The 23,240-nt window shown below is 37.3% G+C and overlaps 4 protein-coding genes and 1 long non-coding RNA gene across 9 annotated transcripts; 1 reads left to right on the top strand and 4 right to left on the bottom strand.

Annotated features, from left to right (window-relative positions):
• Positions 1 to 174: 174 nt before the first annotated feature.
• On the bottom strand, positions 175 to 8,983 carry LOC104734163 (uncharacterized). 4 transcript variants are annotated; one of them, XM_010453689.3, is made up of 27 exons: positions 8,506 to 8,983; positions 7,984 to 8,143; positions 7,801 to 7,893; positions 7,640 to 7,715; positions 7,360 to 7,528; positions 6,795 to 6,966; positions 6,334 to 6,459; positions 5,626 to 6,195; positions 4,929 to 5,504; positions 4,585 to 4,653; positions 4,170 to 4,286; positions 3,848 to 4,093; positions 3,559 to 3,606; positions 3,330 to 3,467; positions 3,070 to 3,210; positions 2,900 to 2,962; positions 2,705 to 2,812; positions 2,517 to 2,600; positions 2,367 to 2,414; positions 2,199 to 2,273; positions 2,031 to 2,126; positions 1,804 to 1,884; positions 1,652 to 1,723; positions 1,527 to 1,571; positions 1,350 to 1,433; positions 1,138 to 1,241; positions 175 to 1,025 (listed from the first exon to the last, which is right to left on the bottom strand). In XM_010453689.3, exons 1-27 carry the CDS (start codon positions 8,718 to 8,720, stop codon positions 473 to 475), a joined length of 4,329 nt encoding a protein of 1,442 aa, XP_010451991.2. In that variant the 5' UTR covers positions 8,721 to 8,983; the 3' UTR covers positions 175 to 472. The 4 variants fall into 4 exon arrangements, with proteins under 4 accessions (XP_010451991.2, XP_010451992.2, XP_087337577.1 ...); XM_010453690.3 differs by having other exon boundaries at positions 3,070 to 3,207; positions 8,506 to 8,932; XM_087481451.1 differs by having other exon boundaries at positions 7,360 to 7,543; positions 8,506 to 8,898.
• An 836-nt stretch (positions 8,984 to 9,819) lies between these two features.
• On the bottom strand, positions 9,820 to 11,353 carry LOC104734162 (pyridoxal 5'-phosphate synthase subunit PDX1.3). The gene has a single exon (XM_087481450.1). The coding sequence runs from the start codon at positions 11,010 to 11,012 to the stop codon at positions 10,083 to 10,085; it is 930 nt and encodes a 309-aa protein (XP_087337576.1). The 5' UTR covers positions 11,013 to 11,353; the 3' UTR covers positions 9,820 to 10,082.
• A 3,592-nt stretch (positions 11,354 to 14,945) lies between these two features.
• On the bottom strand, positions 14,946 to 16,530 carry LOC104734161 (uncharacterized). The gene has a single exon (XM_010453685.3). The coding sequence runs from the start codon at positions 16,243 to 16,245 to the stop codon at positions 15,073 to 15,075; it is 1,173 nt and encodes a 390-aa protein (XP_010451987.2). The 5' UTR covers positions 16,246 to 16,530; the 3' UTR covers positions 14,946 to 15,072.
• A 169-nt stretch (positions 16,531 to 16,699) lies between these two features.
• Positions 16,700 to 19,187, bottom strand: LOC104734159 (vesicle transport protein GOT1-like). Its single transcript, XM_019234390.2, has 8 exons — positions 18,889 to 19,187; positions 18,689 to 18,752; positions 18,277 to 18,338; positions 17,923 to 18,014; positions 17,740 to 17,820; positions 17,522 to 17,619; positions 17,359 to 17,440; positions 16,700 to 17,007 (listed from the first exon to the last, which is right to left on the bottom strand). Exons 3-8 carry the CDS (start codon positions 18,305 to 18,307, stop codon positions 16,969 to 16,971), a joined length of 423 nt encoding a protein of 140 aa, XP_019089935.1. The 5' UTR covers positions 18,308 to 18,338; positions 18,689 to 18,752; positions 18,889 to 19,187; the 3' UTR covers positions 16,700 to 16,968.
• A 486-nt stretch (positions 19,188 to 19,673) lies between these two features.
• On the top strand, positions 19,674 to 20,727 carry LOC147929074 (uncharacterized). Of its 2 annotated transcripts, none has more exons than XR_015577426.1 (4): positions 19,674 to 19,785; positions 19,943 to 20,038; positions 20,135 to 20,278; positions 20,378 to 20,727. It is a non-coding gene; the product is annotated as an uncharacterized LOC147929074 (long non-coding RNA). The 2 variants fall into 2 exon arrangements; XR_015577425.1 differs by having other exon boundaries at positions 20,364 to 20,727.
• The last annotated feature ends 2,513 nt before the right edge of the window (positions 20,728 to 23,240 follow it).

The following is a 23,240-nucleotide window of genomic DNA, read 5'->3' as shown; positions in this document are numbered from 1 at the left end:
AATTTTACGTTTTTGTCAATATATCGATCAGCTTTACTTAAAAGGCCTAAAAATTGGGCCTTATAAACAAAAGCTGCTCGCAAGACATTGGGTCTCTCAACGTTGACTACTCAAACACAAGCATTCATGATAAGAAAAATTGTAAGAAAAAAAGCAAACTTTTATTGAAGCCTATTTGTTTCAAAGACAAATACTACTATATAATGAATGTAACAATACAAATCGCTAATGACAATCTATATAAATAAAATCTCTAATTTAATCTACAAAATTCATTTTCATAAACAAATGCTACAATACATGGAACGAAGAAGATCTCCCGCCCTTCTTGATCTACGCTTCAATCAGTCAATCACTCTTCTTCTCTGACAGAGACAGAGCGAGAGAGAGAGAAGTAGAAGCAACCTCAATTTTCTAAGAATCTCTTCTTCTCTCTCAAGTCGAAATTAACATCTGTCACACAATGATACACTTACTCTTCTTCTTCTTCTTCTTCTTCTGCTTCAGAAGAAGATTCCTCTGATTTCTCACTTTTTGTCACCTCCTTCTCCGAGGTTGCTGTGTCGTCTATCTTTTCATCATCATCACGATGTGTCTGGCTTGACGCTCGAGAGTCTGATGTTCGAGTATGACTCGTTGGTGCTGGTCCTGCTGGAGCACTCGATTCCGACACTTGAGGGCTCTGACCCATTTCAGACTGCCCAGTCCCAACTGGACTGCTTTGTGACTGACTCATTTCACACCGGCCCGTATCTATGGGACTGTTCTGAGACTGACTCATTTCAGACAGCCCCGTACCTCCGGGACTGCTTTGAGACTGACCGCCAATTACCTGACTGGGTTCCTGGTGATTTGTTTTGGAGGGACTCAATGGTACAGAAACTTGCTCAGACTGGCTCGTTTGCTGTGACTCGCTTGCTTGCTGCTGCTGCTGTTCCTGACTCGTTTGTGTCTCATTCGCTTGCACATGGCTGGTTTGTGTTCCTTGAGAATCAGGGACAAGTCCAAGAACAGCCAGTGTAGACCTACCAACAAAATAGTTTCATATCAATGTGCTCAGCGGCAAATGGATTTCAAATAGCTCAAGTCAGATTGTTCAGAAATGAGTTCCTGGAAGCTTGAAAGAGGAAAGGTCACCTTGGAAGTGAAGACTGAATCTCTGGCTGGCTGGCATGTGCGGTTAGTGGAGCTCTTAATGCTGGGATTTTAGTCAATGCATTTCCCAGTTGAGGTGGAGGAAGCTGAACAAAAGGAATTTCAGTGAAAAGCCAAGACAAGGATCACACAGTTTTAACAACGACTAGTATAGGTAATTTAACCATTGTGGAATAGATTTATTATAATCGCACCTGTAGTAAGACCTTGTATGACTGAGGCTGTGTTGTCTGTGCACATTTCAAAAACCCCACCCACAGTTTCGGATATTTCCATATCTGAGGCATACATATAGAGAGAACCACAGTTTTATTTTCAACACACAGTCAATCATAAGAATGGAAGTATAACATTTCAAGAACATTACTGACCTGTTTGCTAACAAGACGAGAAAGGATCTCCAAGATGAAGTCCGACTATTACAATATCATGTTAAAGAGATTATTCAGTGAAAATAAAATTGGGATTGCAAAAAGAGAAGTGATAAGTTTGTTACCAGAGCTGGAAAAGCACCGATAGCTTGTAAAACTGTACGCATGAATAACATTGGCAGTGGAATTTGCTGGACCTGCAGCCAAAAGTTTGCCAATAAGAATAAATGTCCAGAACGAGAGAAAAAAACTCGGTAAGATAGAGACTGTTATATACCAGTTGATTCAGAACGCCGGCTAAAACCTGTTGAGTGAATGTCTGCCTCTGTGCAAAACAGGTATTGCATGCATCTGTGACCTGATAAGAACATTAATTAAGACATACGATTTAGGGAAGTAACCTCGGTGTTGATGGTAAAACAGCTGGCGGAGATTTCCTAATTGTTCATCAAAGCTTATATTCTTTGTTTGCTGTATGTTAATAAGTAAATGGTCGAGAGATACCTGTTTAAGAGGTATTCCATCTCTTGCTGGGTCAATGCTATGGATAGCAATTAAAATTTCAGATGGAGAAAGCACTGGGCCAGACTGAGATGATCCCTAAGAACCAAATTCCAGAGTGAGCAGATCAAACTTCACTCAAAAGCCAGACGTAAGAAATTAATCTGATACCTGCAGCACACGAGAAAGTGCAACTTGGAATTTCTCCATGGGAAGATTCACCATATGTGGAAAAATGCGCAGAACCTGATCGATAGACAAGTTACAAGTTTAGAAATATATGACAACTATAACCCAATGCGTCAATAGAAGGGATAAAAGGTAGGAAAGAAGATATACATCGTCTCTTGGCAGGAACGGCAAAATTGGGAAAAGAATTTCTACATCCTGTAGTCCCATCAAAAGTTCAAAACCAAAGAAAAATTAGAGAAGAATTAGGTTACAGTTTTGCTATTAAAGAGTTATCAATGAACATTTCATTGTCTTTACCTTTATTCTTGTATCAAACAACTTTCTTATAGTAAGTATCAATTCTGAAGACGGCGTGGGCCCCTCAGTGAGGGTTTGGAGAACCTGTCATCAAGGAGGAACAATAAGGAAATAGTAAATGTATACAAAACTATATGAAGCTTTTTAATATGTTTACAGTATAAAAGAAAGTCAAGAACAATGAAAACCTGCATTAGAAGGTTCTCACTCCCACTTGGTGGGTCAGCTATAATTTTAAGAAGCTCAGAGGATGAGCCCATAGTACGAACTAGTATTGGGATTTGAAGATGAATAGCCTACACAAAACAAAAAGTGAGAATAAACACCGGAGAAGAAAATTCACTGATATTATAGAACTTCTTTACACTGGGCTCCAGTCTTACCTGCTTAACAGGATCTAATGCATTCTTGTAAATGCTGAACACATGAACAAAAAGGGAGTGCTTCTGCATATCAAAGACATATAGAAATCAAATTTTTTTAGCCAAATTTTGCCACAAACTTAAAAAGCTAGCTTAGTCATTAGTCCAAGAATGGTAAAAATTTACAAGACCTTTGTACAGAGAGCAAAATAGAGTGACAGGCAGCGTTGAGCTTCAGTAATTGAAGTTAATGATGTTCCTTCCGAAGGCGTATCAATGCCACTAATAACGGGCTGTGGTTTATTTGGTGAACTTTTCAGATCAAGATCCTTCTAAAAGAGAAAAAAAAAACTTCTGGTCAAATATTTTAATGCAGTGTTCATTAGTACATAAAGAAAATATAAATGCATAAACAACTCGAAAAATAAATTATTTTGGTACAAGCGAGCACCTTATTATAATCATCAATCCGTGTTTCAGCATCTCCACTCTCTGAAGAAATGCAACTTACGACGGAAAACAGCCTATCCTTTGCAAATTCTTCAATCTGTTGTGTAATGAATGATAAAGAGTAGAGCTTGTTTGCAACCTGTAAAAATGACCCACAATTATTGAAGTGGTAACACATCAGCAGCTGGATACATATCATACATTGAATCACAGGTTTAGCAGAAACATACCAGGCGAATTGCTTTCATGCGAATCTCTTCCAAGTGATGAACAGCACTCTTTTACAAGAAAAAAGATGAATATTTAGTGAGAGCCCCATAAACAAAAATAAGAATATTACAGCCTTAACAATATGAAACTGTCAAAATGCTGATAAGAGAATATGAAAAGAGAAGGTCAGAAAAAGGAAGGAGAAAGAACCACAAGCACAAAATTAAAAAATGCATTGAAATGTGAAAGAGGAAAATTAAAGCTGAACCAAAGAAAAGGGAATTCGAAAAGCGGTCAGATAGAAGGAACCTGCAACGCAATCTTCAGGCAATCACTTCGGATTCCAGGTCTCATTAAAATAAGGCTCCAAACAGTACTGAGACCTTGAGTAACACGGTCTCCATTCTGTAAATCCTTTTCAACTTGTTCACCACTTCCAGGACAGCAAAATGATTCCAACAACTTCAGAACTGATTTGGGCAGATGTGGAGAATCTCCAAGCAATTTACTTAAGGATTTGTCAGACGGTGGAAAAGAATCTCTAAGTGCTTCGGCCTAAAAGGTAAAACTGTTTTCTGAGAAAATTCCCTAGCAAAAAGTTGACTAAGATGCAAACAAAATGAATGCTTACCACAGTCAGCAAGAAACTTTCATATGCAGACGCAGCAGTAGTTGACGAGAAGAAATCTTGTTCTGCTTCTGCTTCCCCGTATAGTCTGTAAAGAACCCGCACGGTCAGCTCATGTCCCTGAAAACAAAAGAAAAGGTAGTCAGATAAATAACTTTTGAATCAATTAAGAAAGCCATCCAACAGAAGACTAAGAAATTCTATAGTCGAGCCAGTACAAGAGCCCATCTAGATTAGTACATATACCAGGATAGAAAGAGAAAATCAGAAGAATCTAAAATCACTATCTCTAGCAAAAGGATTCACCGCCAGAATTAGGCTTTTTAATGCTATCAAAACACAGTAAGCATGTATCACGAATACACAGGATTGACCAATCCAAATGTCCAACAATGAAGTCACGAAAACAAATTCTCACCTCATGATTCAAATAATCCGACAGAACATGCTCCTGTAGTATTTTCCAAGGGTCTAACTCTGAAGGAAACTGCAACAAAAAAAAAAAAAGAGAGAGAAAAAAAGGAAAATATGACGATCAATTACTGAGAGATAGAATATACTCAAACAATCATCTTGCCAACTAGGATGCATTTAATAGGTATCAAACAGGAGAGTATAAACAGCCATCGAAATCAAACATGACAATCAGTAAGCACTAGACATATCCTCTTTCTACCACAAACCAGGCTCTTAGAGTAGAGGCAAGTGAGGCAAGAATCATGCAGAGGCCGTTATGTTAAAAAATACAGATTAGAAATTGACCTCAACTCCCAAGTGAGCAAGAAGAGAAAAGCGGAGTTGTGAACCACCAGACATTGAGATTTGTTTATATGCTTCAACAATGCGCAAAAACACCAGCTTCTGCAAACTGTCTTTCTCTTCATCAGAAAGGTCGACAACAGGTGCTGATATCTTAGGCAGGACAAACTGAGGCGCAGAAGCAACTGAAGTTGCAGTTGACAATACCAAGCTGGTAGAACCTGTGGCAGCCGCCTTTGGACTAAATTCATCAGACTTATCCACAGACATTGAAGGAATTACATCGACAAGAAGTTTTCCACTCGCATTTTGATTCTTGGTTGCAGCCTCCACATTCATAGAATTCAATACAGAAGTAACACGGGATCCTGATAAATCAAGTTGAGCAGAAGAATCCAATCCAGGTATTCCACTTTCCGTATTCCCTTTATAATGCACGTCTGGTGGAAACACAGTACTGTCCTCTTCATTTTCTGGAAACGAGGCATCAGAAGAAGGTAATAAGCCAGTTGCAAGAACTGCATCTTCAGCTGAAAACATCATCTGGTCCACATGAACAGAAAAGACTTCTTCATCTTCCTGTTATTGGTGAGATTTTAGTGTACAATACAATCTTAAAGACAAGAAGGAAAAACAAGGAGCATAAATGACGCAATAAATATAACAGAGAAATACGTAATCGAGCAAAGAGCACCCATACATTTTCCGTTTTCGGTATGCCAGGATTTATCAGGGCAGCAATTGGTGGGAATGCAGTTGACAGTGAAAGGACATCCGCTACAAATGATGGGGGATATTTGATTTGTGCATCACTATCAACTATACACATATTCATCACCAACTCATTGCTGCTATCAGCATAAGAAGAACTATTTGGTGGAATATAATGCATATTAGCCATCACAACATCAGTAAGCAGATCCGGACAAATATTTTTAATAAGAACCTCCAAAGATCCAATTGCTTTTTCACCCTGAGCAACCAAGATTCCAAACATATTAACTAGTTGCTGAACAGGTTCAGTATCACTCACTCCTCTGCTATTACTCGGTCCAGTTGAGGTAGAAGCAACCCGAGGTAGAGAGCCACCATCATTACCATTTAATCCGTCAGTAGATTCTTCTGACACAGAAGGTATTATTCTTGCACGTTTTCCATTCAAAGCATCTCCATTTAGATCAATATTGTATTCTGATCCAGATCTTTTCCTACCAAAGTTACTTTCCGCAACATCAGAACTAGCACATAGGTTATTCGCTTCCACTGATACCTGTAATTAATAGTTCTCGAATTTTAATAATTTAATGTCTGCATCCAATATACATAAGCCAAAATAACCGGAGAGACACATGCACACACAATGATAAACATATAGATGAAATTATGCATTGAAAGAGGAACAAACTACCTTGGTATCCTCTGCACTGTCTTTGTCTTGAATGCTTCCGTTAGTCTTGTAAAAAAGATCTTTAGCTTTGCCTGCCCGACCTCCACCTTCTATCTCTTTAAGAGCACCGATCAACCGATCCTTCCACTAGAGAAAATGACAGCATACAGATCTAAATAGTTGCGAGTTTACTATGAAAATCAATGCCGTAGTTATAAGTATGTTATACCACTATTAGTTGATTAATAATGATAGGATAGCAAGTAAGACAGACCAGCATAATACACTTAATTCACTATATCCGAGTACATAAACTAACAATCTACAGCAACTTTTTGGGAAGATAAATTACAAAGCATGGGACAATGGTCGCTTGGTTGCAGTGACGATGTATACCAGCTCAGCATGACGAAAATAATCAACAATAAATAGAAAATAACAGTGAACTAAATCCTTGGAGTTAAATTAAAACAAAATAATACCGGTGCAGCAGCGGGATGTGTACATTTCAAGTAGGAGAGAAATACAGTCTTCAAGGCAAGACTTGCTGCTGCAGCATGCACTCCTTTGAGAAAGCTTAGGGGATCCAAGCTAAGTAGAACAGGTAGAATACGTCCACAATATGCAGGACGTTTCTTTGCAACTGATGAAAGACTGTATAAGAAACAGAATTAAAATGAAGAGGGAATCATGAACCATAAGACAAGTTTACATGACATCCTGGATCCCCATCTACACAATTCATGATGGAAGATACCAACAAATTACCAAAGACAGTCTCCCCATAAGTACTGGTAACTGTGTGTGAGGACCAAAGCATGTTTTTACATTAACCCCGTTCTAATCACATGCACATCATCTTAGGTTGGATGCTCTTCAGTCAAAAGTCAAATCTAAGGTTTTTTAATTCATGTTGAGATTAAAGATTTTCTACACAAAAATGGGCCAAAAAGAAAGTAATAGAAAGAAACATAGAAAGTTGAATTTTCATGAAGTCATAGATAATTTTGCAGGTACAAACAGGTTAAAAAATACCAAACTACTCACCTATTAATGAGAACAATAATCGTCGAACTATTTAGAGATTTTGCTGCAGGGTGCCTAAGCTGATCAAGCAGTAAACCCAATTTCTGGCTGGCCTCAATCGACAAGTCTCCGATATTCAAAACAGGATGCCCCCCACGAAGGATAGTTATATTAAAATCTGCTTCACTTCCTTCAGGACAGGTAACTAGATTGTATAAGCAACTAGTGTCTAATAAGCTACGAATCAAACAACAAATTTATAGTTTCAAGTAACTGAGCGGATAGATTCAGAAAAGTTTACCTTCATGAGGTGTATACAAAAGAATAAGCGCTTCCACAAATTTCATGGCGCATAATTTAACACCACTGTTTCCTTGCTAATATACAAGTCACAAGAATAAAAAATACAATCAGATAAGAAAGACAACCCATGGAGGAATCAGAGAAAGCATTAATTCCCACCTTGAAAGCGACTGAGCATATTTCATCCTTAACCTTAATCATCCATGTCCACGAAGATTCAAGAAAATCATTCAACTCACTAGAATGCAAACCCTGGAAGCCAAATAGCAATAAGACGGGATTTAACATACCAAATGCAGAACGAAGAGGTAACATATACTAGAACCTAGAAAAACAAACAACCTGAACTGCCACTCTTTCGAGGGTGGAACGGAATAAATCAGCTCCACAAGCAATGACCTGCCTCGCCACAGCTGGTGTCTCGTCTTCGAGAGACTTAATCAAAAGGGGAACTATTTCGGGTAATAATTCAACATATTTCAATCCAATTTCACCAAGTATCCTGCATTTGAAAATAGCATCAGAGGTTCAGAGAGTTAATGTAAATTCACAAGTTCAAGAGAGGGACACGTCCTAGATTATACTAGTCGCAAAGGAATCTTTCAGCAAGCTATCGAGAATAAGACAGACACCAAACCATCAGTTATAATCACTCCCTCAAGTGAGATGTTGTCCAGGATTAACAACAGCAAGCAAATATTAAACAATTTCATATATAAAAAGTTCTGGGAATTCATTAATTTTTTTTTGTATTTTACAAACAAAATCGAAGTAATTGAGAAACTCCAGGAATGAAATCACCAGAACAAGCATAATTAAACTAATAAGGGGAAAAGGGTCACAGATTACAATAACGGAGCTTACTCGGCGACAAACTTGCGAACAGCACCGAACTGATCGGAGAGAAGATCGAAAAGATGAGGAAGCAACTCGATGGGAAAAACGGATTCGTCCTTTCGCAAATCCCGGCGCAAATTGCGTAAGCGATGCAACTTCGGAGGCAATTCCGTGGCTGATTTGGCGGAACTCGCGAGACCTTCAAGCCTTTCTCTTGAATACGAAGCCATGATTCCAACCATCACCGGTTTCAAACAATCGATATTAATTATACACTAGTGCCCAGAGCTTCGACCAATACGCATGTCTCTTCTTCTTCTTCTTCTTCTTCTATAGACACATAGGGTTTTGCGAATGGGAGATTCGTTTTATTTCTGATATGAACAAATTGAACTGATTTCCATTTTCGAGGTCTTTCCTAAAAGAGAAGAGAAGAGACTGGTAAATTAGCTACACGGCGTCATTTGGAAAGATAAAGGAAATTATACTATGGTCCCTCATAATTGATATTGTATTAGACAAGTCCCGTTAGTTAATGAATTGATTAAATAAGCCATTTGGGAATAAGAATGGGCCGATGTGGGCCTATTTCGATTGATATTTAAATAACGAACGAATTTTTTTGTGGGCTTAATGGAGTGAAGTTTTCGGACAAAACTGCAAGTGGCGTGCATCAAATTGCAACAAGGACTTCACAGGTTGAAATGAAAAGCACTTTTGGAGATTAGGACCCGGTTTGTTCAGTTTCGAAACTAAAGCCAAAAAAGAGCCTAATGGCTAAGTGAAGGGATATATATACATATATACTATACTCGTGTATCGATAAATCATGGTGTTTTGTAAAAGTAAAACTTTCAAGAACTCAGTCTTAAAGTCAAGAGCTCCATGGATTCCGTATGCTCGATACTGTGCGGGTGAGATCTGAAATCCCATAGTTAGAAGAGTCCAATGGACACTCCAAGTTAGAAGAAAGATTCACATGGACTCTCTCTCTCTCCTTTACCAACCACATTAACATAACATTCCTCAAACACCAATTTAGAATACAACGAACCCTTGAATCATAATGCACAAATCATGAAATCGATAATTCTTACTCTGTAACAACGAAGACAACCTAAATCAGATTCTCTTCCTCTGATGATAGGCTTATAACTATGTCTCACACCACACATTGATATAAGAACTAAAAGCTATGTGAATGACAGCAGTTCTTGGAGCTCGAATACAATACTGAAACAGTTGCAGAGCCTTTGCTACCAAGCTGATACTAATAGGTTGTCTAAAATCTAATACTACCATCCACACCTAATTGAGCAACAAGCTCAAACATATCATCAATGGATCGAAGAATATAATCATTTTCAAAAATCAACTGATCAAGAGAGTGAGTAGTACATTATTATAACTGACAAACTTGTTCTTGCAAATGGATTACAATAACAAAAACACTACCAAAGTGATAAGGGAAACACAAAGGGTACAAACTACCAACAACAAATATCATCATCTTCTTCTTTTCAAAGAGATTACTGCAAAATGGTCTCAAACCATTTCGTCTGAAATTTTACCTTTTTTTTATTTTCTGTTTTTCTTGTCTCTAATCACTCGGAGCGATTAGCGAACCTCTCAACCTTCTCATCGTTGAGATTGATCCCAACCATAGCTTCACCAAGGCCACAGCTGACCTCCACAAGCATCTCAGGGTCACTGTAATGAGTGACAGCCTGAACAATGGCACGTGCACGACGCGCTGGGTCACCGCTCTTGAAGATACCAGAACCAACAAAGACACCGTCACATCCAAGCTGCATCATGAGAGCCGCATCAGCCGGGGTAGCGACACCACCAGCGGCGAATTGAACAACGGGGAGACGACCAAGCTGCTTGGTCTGCATCACGAGATCGTAAGGAGCGGCTAATTTCTTAGCGAAGGTGAAAACCTCATCATCATCCATGTTCCGCAAAACCCTAATGTCACCCATAACAGACCTGACATGCCTAACAGCTTCAATAATGTTACCAGTACCAGCCTCACCTTTGGTCCTAATCATGGCGGCACCTTCACGGATCCTCCTCAAAGCCTCGCCGAGATTCCTACAGCCGCAAACGAAAGGGATCCGGAAATTATGCTTGTTGATGTGATGGTCTTCGTCGGCGAGAGTCAAAACCTCGCTCTCATCGATGTAATCGATCCCAATAGCTTCAAGGATCTGAGCTTCAACGAAATGACCAATCCTAGCCTTAGCCATGACCGGAATCGTAACGGCCTGTTTGATATCTTTAATCATCTGAGGATCGCTCATCCGAGCAACGCCTCCTTGAGCACGGATGTCAGCGGGAACACGCTCCAAAGCCATGACGGCGCAAGCACCAGCTTCCTCGGCGATACGAGCCTGCTCGGCGTTGACGACATCCATGATAACACCACCACGGAGCATCTGAGCAAGACCGACCTTAACGGAGAAAGGGGATTTCTTAGCCTCCGTTATAGCACCGTTACCGTACACCGCAACAACGCCGGTTCCTTCCATTATCGGAGGAGATTGAATTGATTTTTTTTTTCTTTTTTTCTTTTTGTGTGTGGAGAAGAAAGATTTATGGCCGGTCCTCGTCTATCTTATTAGATCGGCTTTATAGTGAAAGAGTTTGTGGCGGTGTGTCCCTTAATTAAAAAATAAAAATCCCTCAAAATAAAAATAGATGTTTTTTTTTTCTTCTTTTATTCCGTCGGGAACTGTGGGATTGATTATGAATCGGACGGTTTAGATCACACGATTTCAATTATCGGGTTAACCACACATGTTTAGTGGACTGCATTTAAAGGTTTTAGCTAAAACTAAATTGAGAGTTGTCTCAAACTTGATTTTTTTTTTTGTCAAAGTGTTACGTAAAATGCATTGTTAAAATCAGCGAAAATGCTGACAGACCAATAGTAACAAAGTTTTATAAAAGTACAAGTAACAACCAAATAGTAACAACCAAAAAGTAACAAAGTTTTTTTTTAAACGTTTTCCACAATTAATTTGTATGTAAAATTTGGGAAACAAATATCTTCTGACACCAAGAAATGTAACTGGACCTCGTAGAATCCACGACTGTCGCTCTAGTCCGCATTAATTGTTTCCATAAAAGACAAAGAGAAAAAGGAAAAAAAAAAGGTTTTGCAGAAAACGAATTGCACGCTTTAAAAAATCATTGGTTATCGAAATCATCTTTTTTCTTCTTAAAAATGGACTATTTTGATTTTCTTTATCGTATAATCAATCCATAGCCAATCGTTTTGTAATGCGATTGCGATACACTTGGTACTGAAGTTTGGTAGTACCAAAAATATTCATTTTATGGATTTTGTTTCTAAGTTTTTGAGATTAAACTAAAGAACAACTCTTCTTTATTATTAAGGAAAATAACTCAAAACCTTAATCTCTCAATCTCTCAAAACTCTCAAATTCTCTTAAGGTTGTGTCACAACTCAACACCCTTATTTATATAAAACACTATTCCTATTCCTAATAGTAAAACCTCTTGTATTAGATAACTCCTAACACAAACCCAAAGTCTTATCTCAATGTAAACACAATTTCTTTTAGGAATAGGATAACTTCAAACTTAAGTTATCCAACATTCTCCCTCCTAAGTTTGAAGTCTTCTACTGCCACTTCTCTCATGCCAATAAGATCCCTCATTTCCTTGAACTTGCTATTCCCAAGCGCCTTGGTTAGTATGTCCGCCTTCTGCTCATTCCCAGGGACATGTTCTACCTCCACTTGTTCATTCTCTACACACTCTCTGATAAAATGATACCTTGTATGGATATGTTTGCTCCGACCATGAAACACTGGATTTTTTGTCAAAGCAATGGCTGACTTGTTGTCGATCCGAATGGTAACCTTCTCGCAAGGTGCTCCAATGACCTCTTCAAGCAAATCCTGCAACCATATGGCTTGTCTTGCTGCCTCTGTTCCTGCCATAAATTCAGCCTCGCAAGACGAGAGAGCAACAATGTCTTGTTTTTGAGAACACCAAGTAACTGGGCTCTCTCCAAGGTAGAAGATGTGACCGGTTGTACTTTTACCATCATCAGGGTCAACGTTATGACTACTATCGCTATATCCTACGATCCTTGGTATCTTGGAGGTTGCAAGACCGAAAATTAAACCCAGATTGACTGTTCCCTTTAAGTATCTCAAACATTTTTTCAGTGCAACTCCATGAGGCTCTCTCAGATCCTGCATATAACGACTTAAGACACCAACACAGTATGATAAATCAGGCCTCGTATGCAACAGATAACGAAGACATCCAACATTCCTCCTATAGTTAGTAGCATCAATCGGTTTTTCCTTCAAAGATTTGTCAAGCTTTAATCCCGTCTCCATTGGTATATGTACATGATTACAATCCTTCATTCCAGCCTCTTCTAAGATCCTTAGAGCATATCTCCTCTGATTCGAAGTTATACCTTCCTCATGTTGACAGACCTCAATACCAAGGTAGTATGTGAGCTTCCCTAAGTCACTCATATCAAAATTTGTTGCCATCTCCCTCTTGAACAGATCAATAATACTTCTGTTTGTGCCAGTGACAAACAAATCATCGACATATACAGCAACAACAAGTCGACCTCCTTCCACCTCCTTTCGATAGACCGATGGCTCTTTAGAGCACTTTCTAAAACTCAACTCACACAAGATTTGATTCAGCTTATTGTTCCATGCCCTTGGAGCTTGTCTCAGACCATATAAGGCTTTGTTTAACTTATACATCTTGTTCTCTTGACCTTCCTCTTCGAACCCCTCTGGTTGCTCAACATAAACTGTTTCTTTTAGCTCACCGTGAAGAAACGCTGTCTTAACGTCAAGATGGTGCACTTCCCATCCGTGTAAAGCAGCAAGATTGACAAGAAGTCGTATGGTTTCAAGTCGTGCAACAGGTGCAAATACTTCTTCAAAATCAATCCCATGTTGCTGAACATACCCTTTAGCAACAAGTCGCGCTTTGTATTTATTTATGCTCCCATCTGCATTCTTCTTGAGCTTAAAGACCCATTTTAAGCCTATTGGCTTTGTTCCTGTAGGTCGATCAACAAGGTCCCAAGTGTGATTTTTGTTTATAGATAGTATCTCACCCTCACAGGCCATGATCCATTCCTTGCTCTCACTTGCTTCATCAAAGTTTCTAGGTTCCTCATTTAGTAGTAAGAGCAACATTTCTCCTTCCTCCTCCATAAGCTGTAAACAATCTTGATTTGTGATTAAGACATAATCATCAAGATATTTAGGCCTTGAAGTTGATCTTATAGACCTTCTCAGACCTATTTGAGTATCTTCCTCCGATGTACCGGTGTCAATCCTATCATCGTTTACTCTGTTCTCGATTCCTCTGTTTTTACCACTATCGATTATCTGCTCTGTTTCCATATCTTCTGCATTTTCATTGTTTTCCACTTCACCATGAATCCCATGGTTTCCAAATTCTCCAAAGCAAATACTAAATGTGCCATTAGTCTCAGATTCTGATCCTTCACCATTCCAGCTCCAACCCTTTGATTCATCAAACACCACATCTCTACTCACCACTATTTTCTTGTTCTGCGGATCATACATTCTATATGCTTTCGAACCTGGTTCTGTTCCCAGATGAATCAGCATTCTAGACCTGTCTTCAAACTAAAGAACAACTCTTCTTTATTATTAAGGTAAATAACTCAAAACCTTAATCTCTTAATCTCTCAAAACTCTCAAACTCTCTTAAGATTGTGTCACAACTCAACACCCTTATTTATATAAAATACTATTCCTATTCCTGATAGTAAAACCTCTTGTATTAGATAACTCCTAACACAAACCCAAAGCCTTATCTCAATGTAAACACAATTTTTTTTAGGAATAGGATAACTTCAAACTTAAGTTATCCAACAATAGAATTGTTGTACGTTAGGTTTTATAGCTAAAGACCTAAAGTATTTCTTGAAAAAAAAAAGTACTGGAAAAAGAAAGAAATTAAAATCCTTTAGCAGTTTGTGATGATAAAAGTAAATAGGCGGCTGTGGTTGAAAAGGAAGGCCCGCCTCTCGTTTGCAATCAGTAGATTTTTCCACTCAAATCAGTCGACTCCGGCGGCCCAAAACACTTCCAACTTGGTCTTCTTGACTACTTTGACTGTTAGTGTAACTTTCACATATACAAGTCCAAAATTTATTCAAGTATAACTTAACTATTCATAGAATTAGTGAAAAGTGGATAGTGGATTTGATTTAATCAAATAGAATGTTCGATTTCTCAAATAATTATAGTTTTTGTAAGTTAATGATAATAATCCAATCGGAGATTTAAGACATGCTGCTACTAAAACCGGTATGTTATAAACATCCTATAGTTTTATAAACATTAACCAAATGCTATACAATTTGTGCAATTCGTGTCTATAATTCGAAATCTTTGTAGGTAATGTTATACAACGCATTTGATATAGAACGAATGACCATATTTTTTATTTTCCGTATAAAGAAATCGTTACAGCACTTTGGAAAATAATAATAATAATAAACGAATTTGAGTAATATATACAACACAAAAAAACAAATTGGTATTAGGAGGAGCAGCAATCAACGCACACAACCAAGCCATTCTCGTTACATATCAAACACTGAATCCTTGATCCATCACCGTTGATAATCCGGCGACTACCTCTGCATCCATCACACATCAGAAACCTAAACCCATCGCATCGCAGGCAACGTTCATCTCCGGCGATTGGAACGCCCTCAAACAGAACCTTGAACTTACCTTGCTCGTGCAGACCCAATACCCTCTGAGCCCCTCCGATGCATCTTCCTTTAACGAACAGAACCGGAGGCAGAACCTCTGTTTCATCCGCCGCTGAGATTCGTCGGAGCTCTTCCCTATACTCTCTATGCATCGACACATCTCTCTCGTAGTACTTAACCTTAAAACTATCAAGCAGAAATCGGATCATGTCGCAGTCGTCGAACGTTTTTCTGATTCCCCGGAGAGTCGTCGTGTAGAAAACAACTGACTCCTCTCCTCCCGGAGGACACCGTTCGTCGAATTCCAAAAACGGATCGATAACGGCATCGCCGTCTTCTCCGATGACTCCTTCCGCGGTGGCGTTGACTAACTGAAGGGCGTTGACATTTTCTTCTTTCCGTCTATCCTCTTCGACGCGGATCACCGGAGGAAGGGTATTCTCGTCTTTTTCGATTTCCTCTTCGACGGGAAAGAGGATGTGGTTTTCTTCATCATCGACTCTGGAGAAATCGTCTATCTTCTTAAAGCACACTGCTGCTAATTCAAACGCTTCTAACAGATTCGGATCGAAAAGTGTGCTCGAATTCAAATCAGGTCTTCTAAATCCAGATCCAATAGCTTTATCATATCCGTTAGAAACTTCCGATTTGCTCTCTTTCCGATCACACGGAACTCTCGGAATCTGATTCACCGGAGGCCGGACGTTCTCCTTGTCTCCGACGACACTTCTAGAAGCTTCTTCTCCTCCTCCTTTTCTTTCGTTTTCCACAAGTTCCTCCTTTACATTTGCGATTTGATCTCCAGGCTTCTGAGGGGTTCTCCAGATAGAACCGGCGGCTGTAATCTGAGGAATGGGGTTAGATATTTTCGGAAGAAACTCAGAGATCCCATCTTCTGCAGCAGAAAGCACCTGAAGAATCCGATCCTGATTCAGATACTCGCCGGCTCTAAACGATTTCAATTTCTTTGCAAACTTCATTCTCGATGACTTCATCCCCCTCCAGTGTTTTTTTTACTTCACCAGTCAGATAACAAAATTCGAGAAAAGTTAGTTGGGGATAAAGAGGATAAATTAGGGTAAAAGAAAAAAAAAAAAAAAAAAAAGGGCGATGAGGATGATGATGAATGATGGTGATTCAGTTTCAGCCCCAACGGCTAGTTAAAAGATGGGTAAGCTTCTCTTTTCTTTTCGGGGGAAAACAAATGAGAGAGCGTGACCACTAAGCAAGTGCCACGTCTGTAGAGGATTTAACAACACATCGATTAACGCAACGGTACATAAAAACTGCGCATCTTCCAGATTGGCCACTAGTATCTATATTTCGTCATAAACCGAACCACATTAGAATTACACATTAAACCGGAACCGCTAATCAATTTTATATGTGTGCGGTGTGCCAAAAACAAGCGACGACGTATTGCCAAAATCAGATTTGGCCAAAATCAGATTTGTCAAATTTTTTTAAAAGGAAACCAAAAAACGTTTACAAACCCATCAAGAGCATTAATTAAGTCACTGAGTTTTCTCTTAAGTACATAGACACGCAGCTTCAAATTGTACGTTCTGCTCCATCCTAATTTCTTTCTCCTATGGTTTTACAGTTTTCTACAGAAGTCAGACAACCACACCACCAACTTTTTCTTCCAAAAAACTTTAATCGCCTGTTCAGCTGCATCTAGCTCAGTAGTGAATCGTCTCTCTACCCGGGCTAGGATACTAAACCGGCACACGCTTGCCACGGTACTTGTCAAAGAACTACACATTACATAAACAACCAGTCAATCGATCGCATTAGCCAACAATTGGCAGAATATGCGACAGAGTTCATAATAAAGTTAAGGCAAACTGACAAAACAATAGGCCTAGAAACTCAAGATCATCAGAGACAATGAGAGAACGATCAATTGTAATTTGGATAGCCAAACTGGGAATCACATGAGTTCTATTTCTTAATGTGGATCAGAGTAATACATCTATCTCACCAGGTTTTGAGCAGCTCACATGGATAAATTGTTATTGATAACATTGAGTAACAGCACGTGGTAGTGGAAGTCTACGAGTCTCATGCAAAGACAATTATTAGTGAATTTTGAATTGGACACATACCGATCTAATATATGGTTGCTGAATGATCCAACCGAGAACTGGTATCTTCTGAGCAAAAACTGCCAAGGTTGGCCAGAAGCCACTGAAATACAAAACGCTTTTAGTATCTGTTTACATTCCCACAAGCTATATCAGTAAAGAAGAAGAAAAATAGCAAAAGGACCTGAAGAGTACGAAAAAGCCATAGGTCTCCAACATCATTCCCAGGATTGGCCACCCAATGACAACAAAAAAGAAACCGACGCCAAAAGAAATAGTTCCCTGAGTGGAGAATATGGAAAGCCAAATTAACATGCGTATAAGGATATATATGTGAAGATATATCTGAGACGGATCCAGAGATATTGACAAGATACAGAAAGATGGCAAAAGCAATTAGACCTTATAATTTTGACGTTTCATGAAAAACTGCATGGTAGACTTGAAGCCAATTGTTAGACTAACACCCGAGATGAAAAGAATCTGAGAAAACATGAAAAGAAACAAGCTCTCTCACTCTTAGTTTTGTACTTTGCAAGAATAGTGGTCAAAGCATGAGAAAACAAAGATATCTGAGGTACTTACGTTTCCCATGGCAAGTAATCCCTTATCAAAGACAAAGACTACTCCCAAAAACGAGAAAAATACTCCAAATCCTGTCAGCCCTAACCCAATTTCTGTTTCAAATCACATAAAGTATAACCAAGTTCAGTAGGAATAACTTTGCACCCTGATGATAATATACTGGAAAATAAATGGATTCCCCAACAATAACATGACATCGGATGATCTACTCACTCAATAACGTAATAAGTATAACTAAGTAACATGAATCTCTTCCAATAGCACGAATAGTTTTAAGTGTAATTATAGTAACAAGCATCCCTTCCAATAGGCACGGATAACGCATTATTTCTAGAAATCACAATGTAGACGTACTTTTTCGGTCATTCATTTCGAAGGACATCATGATTCCCGGATTCAGCTGCTTCTACCTTACGCTGTCATAGGCAAGAAAAATGTTGAAATTCAGGAATTAGACGATTACATTAGTGTTAACAAACTTAGGATCGCATAGAGATCCAAAACTCTGGCATCAGTTTTGGCGAAAATCAATGTTTGGAGTCATTCTATGGATTTGACGTCGACTAGGGATACTAGTTACGGAATCAAACGTATAAACACTAGGTTGTTCAATCGAAAACAAATAGACTGCCCACAGAGCGATTGATTCAACGATACTAGAATCTAATCAGACGAATTGCAGAAATTGAAAAAGAGTCAAAGTGAAAACGAGGATCATATCAAAAGGTTATCAAACAGAAACCGCTACGGTGCCAGGGTAACTTACAGATCTGGAATTAGGGGAGGAAGAAGGCGTAGAAAACCTAGCACGCAGATTCCTCGAAGACGATCTAGAAAAAAATTATCAAACATGTCAGGCGAATTTTGTAATCGGGATTGATAGATCAGTGCAACGAACATTAGCAGGAGATCGTGATGATGAACAAAAAAAAAACAAAGATGGGGATAGAGAAGAGAGAAACGAACTTGCTCGCAGAAGAGACAAATGGCCGGAGGGAGGAGCAGAAGGCGATGCGAGAGAGAGAGCACGGTGGTGGAAGAAGAGAGGCCGAAGGGGGTCGTGATTTGTTTGCCAGAAATCAAAATTCAGTACCCCGTGAGGCCAGAGAGTGTCCCAATCGGAAAGAAAGATATAGTGTGCTTGGGAACAATGTAAATTATGTGTCTTCACCATTCACCACTTGACACATGTCACTCTGGTGTAAACCTTTTAAAATAAAGCAAAATACGAATATACTTATATTATATATCAAGTATTTGCAATCAAAAAATAATTGTTAGGGAGAAATATTGGTTTAGGATTTAGAAAGAATTTTAATGACTTTATGTTCTTGCTGATTGTTAGAATCATAGAAAATTGAAAGTTAAAAATGAAGGATTCTAAGAGATTGTTTAGGAAGTATTTTAAAATCTTGATGATTTGTTTTTTCTAATCTTGTAAAATCTTTCTGTTTGATGAAAGAGTTTTCATGACTTTTGTTATGAAGGAAATGATATAAAATCCTAAACCAATAACATAAAATTTGAATTCATTAACAATCCAAGATTCTTTTGTTTTACTTGAATAACATAAAACTTTTAATGACTTTATAAAACTTTTAATCCAATAACACTAGATTTATCAAGATTTTAGATAACTTTTTACAAATCCAGAACCAATAACACCAAATTTTTAAAGAGTTTTTAAAAGTTTTGATTGAATAACAACATATTTTACCTAACTTTTAAAGTCATTAAAATTCTTTTTAAATCCTAAACCAATACCTCCCCCTAAGGGATCACTAATGTGGAATTGTGGATCATGTGCTTTCTTCCAACTCATCCTGAATCAAGAGTCTATTATTTTTTTCTTCTCATTTTCAGGTTTTCACAAATATTTATTGCACCTCTTATGAACATCTCCTCCATGGAAAGATAGATTAGTGCCATTGACTCAAGTTTAAGTTTAATTGCCACTTTCATTTGTTTATAACAGATACACAAACTTCATTTTGTAATTTCATTCTTTACTATGTTGCAGAATTTGAATCACATAACCAAAGTGATAAATTCTGTCTTGAACAACTCAAGGCTCATACATATCCAACCGGACATGTTTACAACAAATTTTCATGTGGTATATTGTTTTTGATTTGAATCACATAATCAACTCTGTTGATTAGGATGTCCTACCGGAGATGCCCTAACTACCTAATGTGTTTTATTTCTAAAGGGCAAAGAATCGTTGTATGCACTTTTCAAAGAAAACAGATGTGTTACTTATTTAGATGCTGGTTATGGTACTGGATATAGCTGCACTTCGTTAGGCCGGTTATTTGTCATTTCTATGAATCTCACTATATTTGGACTAGAAAAGGTAAATTAAGCTAACTTTTATGCTCTTCGTATTTGTTGTCTTATTTTAGATATGTCATAAACTAATAATATTTATTTGACGGAAGTATCAAATGGTTAGTTATATGTACCAATATCTCCAACTACTAAGGGGTACGAGGCTTTTGGAATGGATCATCAAAGAGTTTAATGTGATTAAGAAGATAGAATTTGAAAGCCTTGACTTTAATGGACTGGCTACAAAATTTTGGAGTAATTAATTTTCTCAAATGAGAAAGAGAGCATCATGAGTGTTTGTTTTTTTTTCTTTCTTTGGGTCAAAATTCGCATCTATATACAGTAAAACCTCTATAAATTAATACTCTGTAAATTAATAAACACTATAAATTAATAATTTTTGTTGGTCCCAAGTTGGATTAATATAAAAAATAACAAAATTTGATAATGTAATAAGATAATATTTTTTTGAAATTCTCATGTAAAATATGGTCCCAATAATATCGTAAATTAATAATCATGTAAATTTACATATATATATATATATATGTTGATATATGTATGTTTTAAAGTTTTGAATTTTCTCCTATAGCTCATATCTATAAAACAGTTGTTATGATATATTTTCAAACTATAATAATAGAAAATAATCTATAACATGTCATAAAAATAAAAGTTTTTTTTAAGTATTCAAATTCTACATATGCATCATTTTCAGAGTATTTGTAATTTATTGTTAGTAATGTTTTATAAATATTACAAATTCAATTCTAAATTGATAGCATCCAAAAGTCTAATCTTATTTGTTAAAATTGTCATAATTCATATTTTTTATAAAAATTAAAGAAAAAATATATATCTATAAATTATTAATTTACACTATAAAATAATAATTATTAATTTTTAGATAAATTAATATCGTTATAAATTAAAATAATGTCATGGTCCTAACGTTATTAATTTACACAGGTTTTGGTGTATACTATATGTTGTTTGTTACCCATCCTGTCCATCATAATCATCCTTTATCCTATAAACCACAAGTCACATGTCCAATAAGATTAAGCCACATCATATTCTATTTTCTATTTTTTAAAAATAACTAAAAAATAATGGGAAAAATGTCATAAAATCCTCAACTTACCAAAACTATTGAAAAAAAGCATGAACTCTACATATGGTGAAATAAATACTTAATTTTTATTGATTTTTTGGAAATCTCAAACTCTTGTTGACTCTGCCAAATAAGACACGTTGACAAGTCAACTAACGGACTAATTTAACGGAAGTCAATGCTTATATATTCAATTAAAACGACGTCGTTTTGCTTATAAAAGAAAAAGAAAAACAATCATAAATGAGATTGAACCCGTTCCAACTCATCACCTATGAGAGACAACAACAACTTACTTAACCACTGGACTAGAATACTTTAATGTTGTTGTTCTACAAACAAATATACTTAAAGTCGCTTCACTTTCTCTTTCTTCTTTCCATTTCTCACCACAACCCTGTTAGTACGGCAGATCCATCCAAGGCGGCAACACTCTCCTCCCCACCACCGCCTCTTCTCCGACAGCAGTTGATGTCGAAGCTCTTTCCTTTTTCGAAACCCTAGATTCGATCTCGCATCTCCGACCAAAATTAGATGTAGAGATTAAACGAAAGTAGATGTTTCCGACTAAAAACTTGGGCCAAAAAAACAAGATTCACATTCAATTAATCACATCAACAACCAAATCTTTCAAATCCCAGAAAATGGAGTAGTTCAAAATTCAGATTCAATTAACCACATTGACAACCTCGACTCAGCTCTCTCTCTTCTCATCCGTCACCACCTCTCTCAGTCAACTCGTTTAGATCAACAACTCTTTTACGAGCTGATTCGTTTCCGATCAGCTCTTTCCCAAATCATCAGTTTAAATTATTTCTAACTTTTGTGCCCAATGAATTGTTAATTGTTATAGCTCAGATGGTTAAGTAGCCCATGTTTTCTTCAAAGGTGTCGGGTTCAAAACTCATGTATGTCACTTTTAAAAAAAAAAGCAAAACGACGTCGTTTTGAAGTTTTAACTGAATTTGTTAACATTGACTTAACCCGTTAAATTAGTCTGTTAGTTGACTTTTCAACGTGTCTTATTTGGCAGAGTCAACAAGAGTTTGAGATTTATCCAAAAAATCAATAAAAGTTAAGTATTTATTTCATCATATCTAGATTTCATGCTTTTTTCAACAGTTTTGGTAAGTTGAGGATTTTATGACATTTTTCCCCTAAAAAATAATACAACAAAAATGCAAAACGTTAGAAAAAAACCTGAATTTTCTTGAGTAACTGTCCTCCCACTCCTCCACGATCTCTGCAATTTCAAAATAAAACCACTGTAAAATAATAAAAAAAACTTAACAATCATCCAGACCATTCTATTTTTTTACCAACCATCGACACCATCTTTGTTTCTTTTTTCTGCAAAACAAAAGGCCCTCAATGATTTTCACAATAGATCTTTACTCAACCCTTTAAATTCATCGAATAAGATGATAGCATAGATGCTTGCTTTCCTCATATCGGGTAGAGAAAAAGACGGAGGCGTAAGGAATCTGAAGCAATTGACAAGAGCTCAAACTTTGTTACGGTAACAAACTCACGCAAACTTCGTTGACAAAAAAAAAACAATTACATCAGCTGAATTTATGGTTTTTCTAGCAGGTGCGTCAACTAAACATGATGTTTTTTTTTTCATGTACCGGAACAAGAACTGCTGAGTTTGGTGATATAATTAATTCTGTGTTATTTAAATGCCTACTAGAATTATCCGATCATGATAAACATAAATTTGACTGTAATTTGCATTACAGTATTTTCATTTTGTAATATGCGTAGCGATTTTTTTTTTTTTTTACTTTGCTATACTATTTGTGTATGTACGTTGATCTCTTGAAGGTGGAAAATTAACTGCTACATACATGCAAAGCATAATGGTGTAGAT

Source organism: Camelina sativa, chromosome 13 (assembly GCF_030686135.1).
Source record: "Camelina sativa cultivar CO46 ecotype springtype chromosome 13, ASM3068613v1".
Classification (NCBI taxonomy): Eukaryota; Viridiplantae; Streptophyta; class Magnoliopsida; order Brassicales; family Brassicaceae; genus Camelina; species Camelina sativa.
This window is presented reverse-complemented; position numbering and strand designations above follow the sequence as displayed.

What these genes read in the sequence shown, in the direction of transcription:
- LOC104734161 (XM_010453685.3), bottom strand. Translation starts at nt 16,245, where the DNA reads ATGAAGTCATCGAGAATGAAGTTTGCAAAGAAATTGAAATCGTTTAGA.
- LOC104734162 (XM_087481450.1), bottom strand. Translation starts at nt 11,012, where the DNA reads ATGGAAGGAACCGGCGTTGTTGCGGTGTACGGTAACGGTGCTATAACG.
- LOC104734159 (XM_019234390.2), bottom strand. Translation starts at nt 18,307, where the DNA reads ATGATGTCCTTCGAAATGAATGACCGAAAAA. An exon ending in GGCTTTTTCGTACTCTTCAG is followed by an intron (nt 17,441 to 17,521) that starts GTCCTTTTGCTA and finishes TTTGTATTTCAG; the next exon opens with TGGCTTCTGGCCAACCTTGG. An exon ending in AGCAACCATATATTAGATCG is followed by an intron (nt 17,008 to 17,358) that starts GTATGTGTCCAA and finishes TGTAATGTGTAG; the next exon opens with TTCTTTGACAAGTACCGTGG.
- LOC104734163 (XM_087481451.1), bottom strand. Translation starts at nt 8,720, where the DNA reads ATGGTTGGAATCATGGCTTCGTATTCAAGAGAAAGGCTTGAAGGTCTC. An exon ending in CACTTTCTCGTGTGCTGCAG is followed by an intron (nt 2,127 to 2,198) that starts GTATCAGATTAA and finishes TTTGGTTCTTAG; the next exon opens with GGATCATCTCAGTCTGGCCC. An exon ending in CTCGTCTTGTTAGCAAACAG is followed by an intron (nt 1,434 to 1,526) that starts GTCAGTAATGTT and finishes TGTATGCCTCAG; the next exon opens with ATATGGAAATATCCGAAACT.